An 8,968-nucleotide genomic window follows, 5' to 3' on the forward strand; every position below is an offset into this window, starting at 1 on the left:
GTGAGCAACTCTATCTGGAGCATCTTATTTCAAAGAGGTGGAAACCCCTGATGTTTGCTGCATTTACAGGGTCAGATGAGAACAGTCTTAGGTGCCAGTCAGAACCAAATTCACGTTCAGGAAAAGAAACACCCGTATTTGACAGTGCCACTTCAACTCCCTAATGTGTTTTCTGTTTGTTACACTTTACTGTGACACAGTAATCAGGACAGAGCCAGCTTCCTCTGTGGTTTCACTGAAATGCTGGAACTTGAACCCTTCTCATCTCCTGGCCATTGGTCTTGCTGCAACGTGTCCCAGACCCCAGAGAACTGCTACACAAGGAAAGCAGTGGGATGAACTGGAGATGGAGGATGAAGAAGGCTACACCACTTTAAATTTACAACCCTCAGCTTCAGGCATTACTCCCAGATATCCAAGCAGCAACAAATATTCTGGATTTAAGGCTCCAGCCAGCTGTGCTACAGTAGACAGTAAGTACAGATGGAAATGAACTGCTCAACCTAAATCAGGGCATAACTTCATTTTGCATGCTCACGTTGATTGCTTTAGGTCCTTCTAAACTTAGAGTATATTCTAAGATAAATGTCCCCAGCAACAGCAAAAAGAATCATGGCATCCTGGGGGGCATCAAGAAAAGCATGTCCAGAAAGTCTAGGGAGGGTCTCCTCCACATCTGCTCTGCCCTGTTGAGATCACACCTGCAATGATGTGTCCAGTTTTGGGCTCCCCAGTTCAAGAGAGACAGAGATCTGCTGGAGAGAGTCCAGCAGAGGTTATGAGGATGATTTTAGACCAGAATATCTCTGCTATAAGGAAAGACTGAGAGAGCTGGGGCTGTTTAGTCTGGAGAAGGCTGAGAGGAGACTTTATCAATGTCTATAAACACCTGAGGGATGGGTGTCAAGCTGAAGGAGTCAGGCTCTTTTTGGTGGTGTCCAGTGATAGGACAAGGAGCAATGGAAACAAGCTGGAACACAGCAGGCTCCACCTCAGCATGAGGAGACACTTCTGTATGGTGAGGATGATGGAGCACTGGAACAGGCTGCCCAGAGAGGTTGTGGAGTCTCCTTCTCTGGAATCCTTCAAAATGCACCTGGATGTGTTCCTGTGACCTGCCATAGGTGATCCTGCTCTGGTAGGGGGATTGGACTGGGTGATCTCAGGAGGTCCCTTCCAACCCCTGACTCTCTGTGATTCTGTGAATCTTGTGTACCACAACTCATGATCACAGTCACTATTTTTTGTCTGACACTTATCTTTACTCCAATTATCTTTACCATTTACTTCAACACAGAAGACAAAATTCACCTTTCTGTGGGTTCTTTTTTCTTTCTTTTTGGTAGGACTCATTCCTTAGAGCAGGGCGCTACAAGAGAGGAAGGCACTGTAGTATTTTCAGATAATGCCTTGTAAATGGAAGCATTTTTCTCAGCTGTGGGAAGCAGAAAGGTGCCCTGCTTATTAGCCTTCATAGTAAATGTAAGCTCTCATAAGAGGAGAGATGCTGGGGTTTGCTGCTGACTGGGTTTCTTTCTCTGTCCCAGGAACCTCTGCCTCCTCTTCCATCTGGCGGCCAGTGGCTTTTGCTTTCCTTGCTCTGTGCCTGGTGCTGCTGCTGGGGCTGATAGCCCTGCTAACCCTGTGTAAGTACTGGAGTGTCTTGGGCTGCTGCAGTGGGAATGAACCCCAGATGTATGTCGGCTTCTTCTGTCCCTGCAGGCTGTCCCTGGTGTCTCTGCTCCCCCGGTGGAAACAATACGGCAAGGAGGGCACCAGCGGAGCTCTCCCATAGAGCTGACACAGGTCAATTGTGACCACTAATACCTGCACCTACCTTAACCCTGATGGTGACAGTAATCATAATGCAAGATCTAAAACTAATTAACCCTAAACCCTTAATCTTAATCCTAACCTTAATAAACCTAACATTAAAACTAACCCCTAAGCAGAAATCTAACCTATCCCTGCTCATAAATCTAAACCTATCCCCAAGCATAAACCTAACCCCAACCATCATCCTAAACCACAAACCAAACATAACTCTAACTATTAATATCTAAGCCTAACCCTAACCCTAACCTATACCCCTAAGCATAACCCCAACCCTCATCCTAAACCATGAAACTAACATAACTCTAACCCCAACCCTTATCCTAAAATCTAACCCTAGCCCTACCCTACCCACTGATTAATCCTAAACCTAACTCTCACTCTAAACCCTCACCCCTAACCATGGACTTAATCATCAAAATGACCCTAACCCTAATCCTAACCTTCATTTGCCCAATGATTGCAGCATATTTTCCACAGAAATATTTCAGTTCACACCCTAAAGTGATGCCACATCACAGGTGGAAACAGAGACAGATAGCCACCACCTTCTCTTTGGCAGGAGGGAAGCAGTTGTAAGTGCCCAGATCCAATACTTGGGAGGCAGGGGGCATGGCATCACATCAGAGGCAACCCACCCTTTCCTCCTAACCACCTGAGGCTGGGCTATCACCAGCCTCAGATAACATCACAGAATCATAGAATGGTTTGGGTTGGAAAGGGCCTCCAAAGGTCATCCATCCACCCCCCCCTGCAGTCAGCAGAGACATCCTCCACTAGATCAGGTTGCTCAGAGCCTTGTCCAGACGGACCTTGAATATCTCCAGGGATAAGGCCTCAACTCCCTCCCTGGACAACCTGTTGCAGTGTTCCAGCACCCTCATGGTGCAGAACTTGTTCCTAACATCCAATCTAAATCTCCTCTCCTCTAGTTCCATCTGTAGCTTTGTTCAGATGCCATCTGAAAGTCTTCAAGGACAAAGATGCTCCCACCTTCCTAGGTGACTTTCAGTGCAGCACAACCCTCCTTGGGGAGAAAAATGCACATGAATTACATGTGATGGTGCACATACAAATGAAGTAGACAAAAATAATTAAAGGAATGCCCAAACCTACAAATTAAAGCTGCATGTGAAGCTACAGATCCTCAAACCAATTTTTAATAAGCACTTTGTTGCCCTTTAGTTTTTCAGGTTTCCAAGGATCCTGAGGAAGGGAAGAAGCTGCAGGAGATGAGGAAAGCCTTGTGTTTTGAAGTGAAGGAGAAAAATGGTAAATGTGGTGGTTATGTAAATAAACACAAATCCCCCCCACCCTTTTCAGAGCCCATGGACTGAGAAACTCTGAAATCAACAGTGAAAACCACCTGACTGCTGGGTCTGGGTCTGCTTTGAACTGTGGCAGGATTTGAGATGTGGATACATGTCCCCCAGCGTGCAAAACAAGTTGCCTCTGCCCCCTCGAGAGCTGATTCATGGCTGCTCTTCATGTCTTCTCAGTCAAGCCATAGATACAGCCTCTCTACTGCTCCCAGTATGCATAATGCTCTAGGCATGGGAAAGAGTGGCTGGAAAGCTGCCCAGCAGGGAAAGACCTGGGGGTGTTAGTTTAACAGCTGGCTAGCATGTGCCCAGGTGGCCAAGAAATCCACCAGCATCCTGGCCAGGATCAGCAATAGTGTGACCAGCAGGAGCAGAGCAGTGAATGTGCCCCTGTACTCAGCACTGGGGAGGCCACACCTTGAGGGCTAGGTTCAGTTTTGGGGCTCTCATTAGAAGAAGGACATTGAAGGGCTGGAGTGGGTCCAGAGAAAGGCAAGGAAGCTTGGGGAAGGGTCTGGAGGACAGGGCTGGTGAGGAGCAGCTGAGGGGACTGGGGGTGTTTAGTCTAGTTTAGAAAAGGAGGCTGATGGGAGACCTCATTGCTCTCTACAGCTCCCTGAAAAGAGGTTGGAGCCAGGCGGGTGTTGGTAGAACAGAACAGAACAGAACAGAACAGAACAGGTTGGAAGAGACTTTTGAGCTCATTGTGTCCGACCCATCATCCAACACCATCTAATCAACTAAACCATGGCACCAAGCACCCCATCAAGTCTCCAATCTTCTCCCTAGTCCCCAACAGGTTGAAAGGAAATGGCTTCAAGCTGCATCAGGGGAGGTTTAGGTCGGACATTAGAAGAAACTTTTTGACTGAAAGGTTTCTCAAACACTGGAGCAGGATCCCTAGGAGGGTGCTTGAATCCCCATGCCTGGAGGTGTTTCAAAGAGCAGATATGTGGTGCTGAAGGACATGGGTTAGTACCGGAGCTGGTTGAGTGAGAGAGTGTTTGGACTCGATGGTCTTAAAGGTTTTTTCCAATCCAAACAATTCTATGACACTCTCTCTCTGATTTCTAGAAACCAAATGTGCTGTCTGTCCAGCAAGCTGGCACAGCGGTGGAGCTGACAACTGCTTCTACATCTCAAAGCAGAAGAAAACATGGAAGGAAAGCCAGGAATTCTGTTCCTCAAGAAACTCCACACTTCTTGTGCTCAAAGACAGAGCAAAGATGGTATGGTCATCACCTCATACATTCCTTTCTGTCACAGGTTTTAGCTTCCAGCAGCCTTAGGGGCAGACACATCTGGGAGCCTCTTTCCCAACACGTAAGAAACTTACCCAAAGCCCAAACATTCCTGTTTTCGTTTTGCTACAAAAAACTTACACAAGGAAGCAAGATTCCCTGGAAAGATCTCTCCTTCCTCCAGCTGGAGTTGCTTTCAGTCAGTTCCAACTCAATCCAAAGGCTGGCCTGTTGGATTTTATTTGTTTTAAGTGAAAATCAGATAGGAAGAGACAAAATGGGAAGTGGGAAAATGGTTTATTGTTGAGTTCAGCAGCATCCTAGGGTCAGAATTGTGGTTCACAATGCTGGAGGACACCTGAGCATGACACCTTCCATGCTGACATTGAGAGATGATCTTGAGGTGCTTTGTAAATCCATTTCCATTCCAGATGTCTGAGTGCTTGCTTTGTCTTCCACTGAGGCCAGGCCAGTTTAAGCCAGCTGTGACTTCTGGATTTCAGATGAGTCTATAAACATGCTGCTAAGCAGCAAAGGAGTATCTGGATCATCTGAACAGGCTAAGATGCTGAGGAACCTCTTAGGCAGTACTTAGGCACCCAGGTAAAAATTCCAGGTGCCTAAGCATAGGTTTTTAGGGCAGTATGAGATCACTGGGGGTATTGTCTTTGACATCCAGATAATGCCTCAGCAAGGCACATTGGTTCTGGGTTGTGACTGTCAGCCATATGTGAAGGCCTCAGACAAGCTGGAGAACCTCAAAAGGTGCTAGAGGTCTGCACTTAGGCTAACAGGCTCTGCCTGCTAGGCTGACTCACCTGACTTCAGGCATCTACAATGCCAGTAGCCTGTAACTTTAGAGCTACCTCCTCAGGATCCATCACAGCTGGTGGGAGATCTGGCCAACAGGGTCAGAATTCATAGCAATCCCAGTGAGATGAATCACTTCCCAGGCTCCACTGGATCTCTTGGCTAGACCTCTGCTTAAACAGTGCTCCCACATCTGCATCTAAAATGCAGATATCCAAAGGCAGATACCTAAAGGCAGACCAGATGACCAGATAAGGCTGCTCTTCATGGTCTGGTCTCAGTTGTTTTACAGACCCAAGGTACACTCATCTGGTGGCAGTTCATGAAACACTGGTACTTGAATGGGCAGTCAGCATGCCTCTTGGGAAACAAGCATGGAGAAGAGGCTGCTTTCTTATTGAGTAAGGGTTATGTCTGTTGGGTGCAGAACCTTCACAGCTGGAAGACACAGAAACTTAGGTCTTAGATTTCAAACCCAGCTGTGATGGTTTTCTCACCCCTGCAGGTTTCTCTGCCACAGGATACACAGTTCTACTGGGTTGGATTGTCATACATGTCTGAAAGGAATGGCTGGTACTGGGAAGATGGAACAGCTTTTTCCAAACGAGAGACAAACTGGTAAGGCCTTGTGGCTTTGGATTGGTGTGGTTATACCCAGTGGGCTCCAGTGAATCCCATGAGACTTTTGCTTCCTCTTCCTTCCCATGTTTGTCACCTGTGCAATGACAAAGGAGCATGGAAACCATTGTATTTGCCATGAAACTCCAAATTCATAGAATTGTAGAATCATGCAATTGTTTTGGTTGCCCTTTTCTGGACCTGCTCCAGCCCCTTAATGTCATTCTGGGAGTGAGAGCCCCAAAACTGAACCCAGTCCTCAAGTGTGGCCTCCCCAGTGCTGAGTACAGGGGCACAATCCCTGCCCTGCTCCTGCTGGCCACACCATTGCTGATCCAGGCCAGGATGCTGGTGACCTTCTTGGCCACCTGGGCACACCCTGGCTCATCTTCAGCCAGCTGTTGATCAGCACCCCCAGGTCTTTCTCTCCTGGGCAGCTTTCCTGCCCCTCTGCCCCACGCCTGGAGCTTTGCACAGGGTTGTTGTGACCTGAGTGCAGGACCCGGCACTTGGCCTTGTTGAATCTCATACAGTTGGTCTCAGCCCATTGATCCAGGATGTTCAGGTCCCTCTGCAGATCCTTCTTACTCTCAAGCAAGACAACACTCCTGCTTCATGTCATCTGTAATTTATATCCTGTATAAGGAACAGTGGCTGGCAAAGAACAGCTTGATCACATACACTGCTGAAGTCCAGGCAGACTACATCCATAGCCTGCCCCACATCCACCAGGCAGGTCACCTTATTGTAGAAGGACATCAGGTTGGTGAGGCAGGACCTGCCCTTCCTAAATCCATGTTGGCTGGGCCTGAGCCCTTGGCCATCCTTCAGGTGCACTGTGATTGCCCCCAAGATGATCTGCTTCATAATCTTGCCTGGCACTGAGGTCAGGCTGACAGGCCTGGAGTTTCCAGGTTCCTCCATCCGACCCTTCTTGTGGATGGGCATCACACTGGCCAGTTTCCAGTCACCTGGGACCTCTCCAGTGAGCCAGGACTGGTGGTAAATGATGGAGAGAGGCTTGGTGAGCTCATCTGCCAGCTCTCCCAGCACCCTAGGATGGGTCTCACCTGGTCCCATGGACTTGTGAGTATCCAAGTGGCTCAGCAAGTCCCTAACTACTTCCTCATGGATTTCAGGGGGATTGCACTGCTCCCTGACCCCATCTATCAGTTCAGGAGGCCACTTGTCCTGAAGTCCTCCTGCCTTACTGTTCAAAATGGAGGCAAAGAAGCTATTTAGTACCTCAGCCTTTTCCTCATCTTTAGTTACAGTGTTCCCCTCCAGGTCCAACAAACAGTGGAGGTTCTTCTTGCCTCTTTTTAGCATTAATATATTTATAAATATGCTTTCTATTGTCTTTCACAGCAGTGTTCAGCTTAAGTTCCAACTGGGCTTCTGCCTATCAAATTTTTCTCCTCATGACCTAACAACATCCTTAAAAGTATCTCAAGTTGCCTCTCCCCTGTCCAAAGGTGATACAGCCTCTTTTTTCCCCTTCATTCCTCCAAGAGCTGCTTGCCCAACCAGGCCCAGAGCCTTCCCCACCAGCTCATCTTTCAGTACATGGGCACAGCCTGTTCCTGTACCTTCAGGAGCTCCTGTTTGAAGTAGGTCCAACCATCCTGGATCCCTTTGCTCTCAAGGGCTGCTACCCAGGGCACTCTCCAAATTAGTTGCTTAAATAAGCTGAAGCCTGCCCTCTGGAAGTCGAAAGTGAGGCTTCTGTTATTGCTCCTCCTTATTTCCCTGCATATTGAAAACTCCACCAGCTCATGGCTGCTGCACCCTGGACAGCCTCCCACCATCACATCTCCCACCAGCCCTTCTCTATTTGAGAACAGCAGGTCAAGCAGGGCCTGAGTAAGGTTCCCAGCAGATGTCTGGCAGGTTAAAGTCACCCACAAGGACAAGGTCTGATGATCCTGAGACAGCCTGCAGTTGCTTATAGAATATTTCATCAACCTCTTCATCCTGGTTGGGTGGTCTATAACAGACTCCAACCAGGATGTCAGTTTTGTTAGCCCTCCCTCTGATTTTAACCCACAGGCTCTCTCAATCCTTTCATCCTCAACCTCAAGTTCTGTGGCATCAAGAGATTCCCTAATACACAGGACCACCCCTCCTCCTCTTCTCCCTTGCCTGTCTCACCTAAAGAGCTTGTAACCACCCAGGACATCACTAAGCCATATCTTTTCATTTCCTAGGGCTGTTCTCTATGACAACATCTTCTGTGCCTTCATTTATGGACAAATTATTTATGCCAGCAACCCCTGCTCGACAAAGCAGTTGTGGATCTGTGAGAAAGTGGCTGTTGAGCTGCCCTGAAGAAGCACTGCAGAAAGGGCTGTGGGACCTGCCACTGTCAGAGGCCAGCTTTTGGAACTGGAAGTGTTTTATTTTGTTTGTTTACCATGCAGTTTTGTCAGAAGGGTGATTCAAATGGACAGGTCTCCAGAGACTACACCTTCTTTTGTCTGCATTTTCACTTGCAGACCACCCACCCATAATCCTCTTCTGAAGCAGCTTGCCTCAGCAGCCCTTCTTTCCCAGACCTGTTTGCCCAGCTGTGACACTGAGGCACAGGGATACAGAAAGAATTCCAGTCTCCATCCACACAATTCTTCTCATATATAGAAACATAGAATTGTTTTGGTTGGAAAAGGCTTCTCAAGTCCAACTGTCAGTGTAACACCACTATGGCCATTAAACCATGTCCTCAAGTGCCATGTCCACCTGATTCTTGAACACCTCCAGGGATGGTGACTCCACCACCTGCCTGGGTAGCCTGTGCCAGTGCCTGACCACTCTTGCAGTAAAGAAACTTTTCCTGCTATCCAGCCAAACCACTCCCCCACCTGCTGGCACAACTTCAGGCCACAACTTCTTGTTCTATGCCCTGATACTGGGGAGAAGAGACAAACACCCAGCTGGCTGCAACCTCCTTTCAGGAAGTTGTGGAGAGCAATGAGGTCTCCTCTCCAGGCTAACCAACCCCAGTTCCCTCAGCTACTTGTCACCAGCCCTGTTCTCCAGACCCTTCCCCAGCTTTGTTGCCCTTCTCTGGACATGCTCCAGCCCCTCAATATCCTTCTTCAAGTGAGGGCCCAAAACTGAACCCAGTCCTCAAGATGTGGCCTCCCC

The 8,968-nt window shown here is 48.2% G+C and overlaps 1 protein-coding gene across 1 annotated transcript; it reads left to right on the top strand.

Moving 5' to 3' along the window:
• Positions 1-340: 340 nt before the first annotated feature.
• LOC104299492 (natural killer cells antigen CD94-like) lies at positions 341-8,152 on the top strand. The gene is made up of 6 exons (XM_009899656.2): positions 341-473; positions 1,548-1,646; positions 3,019-3,105; positions 4,230-4,384; positions 5,712-5,824; positions 8,032-8,152. The coding sequence occupies exons 1-6, from the start codon at positions 347-349 to the stop codon at positions 8,150-8,152; spliced, it is 702 nt and encodes a 233-aa protein (XP_009897958.2). The 5' UTR covers positions 341-346.
• Positions 8,153-8,968: the final 816 nt, after the last annotated feature.

Source organism: Dryobates pubescens, chromosome 15 (genome assembly GCF_014839835.1).
Source record: "Dryobates pubescens isolate bDryPub1 chromosome 15, bDryPub1.pri, whole genome shotgun sequence".
Lineage (NCBI taxonomy): Eukaryota > Metazoa > Chordata > Aves > Piciformes > Picidae > Dryobates > Dryobates pubescens.

Excerpts from the sequence above, each read along its gene's own strand:
- LOC104299492 (XM_009899656.2), top strand. The coding sequence starts at position 347 with ATGGAGGATGAAGAAGGCTACACCACTTTAAATTTACAACCCTCAGCT. Across the intron at positions 474-1,547 it reads CAGCTGTGCTACAGTAGACA|GAACCTCTGCCTCCTCTTCC; the intron begins GTAAGTACAGAT and ends TCTCTGTCCCAG. Across the intron at positions 1,647-3,018 it reads GATAGCCCTGCTAACCCTGT|TTTTTCAGGTTTCCAAGGAT; the intron begins GTAAGTACTGGA and ends GTTGCCCTTTAG.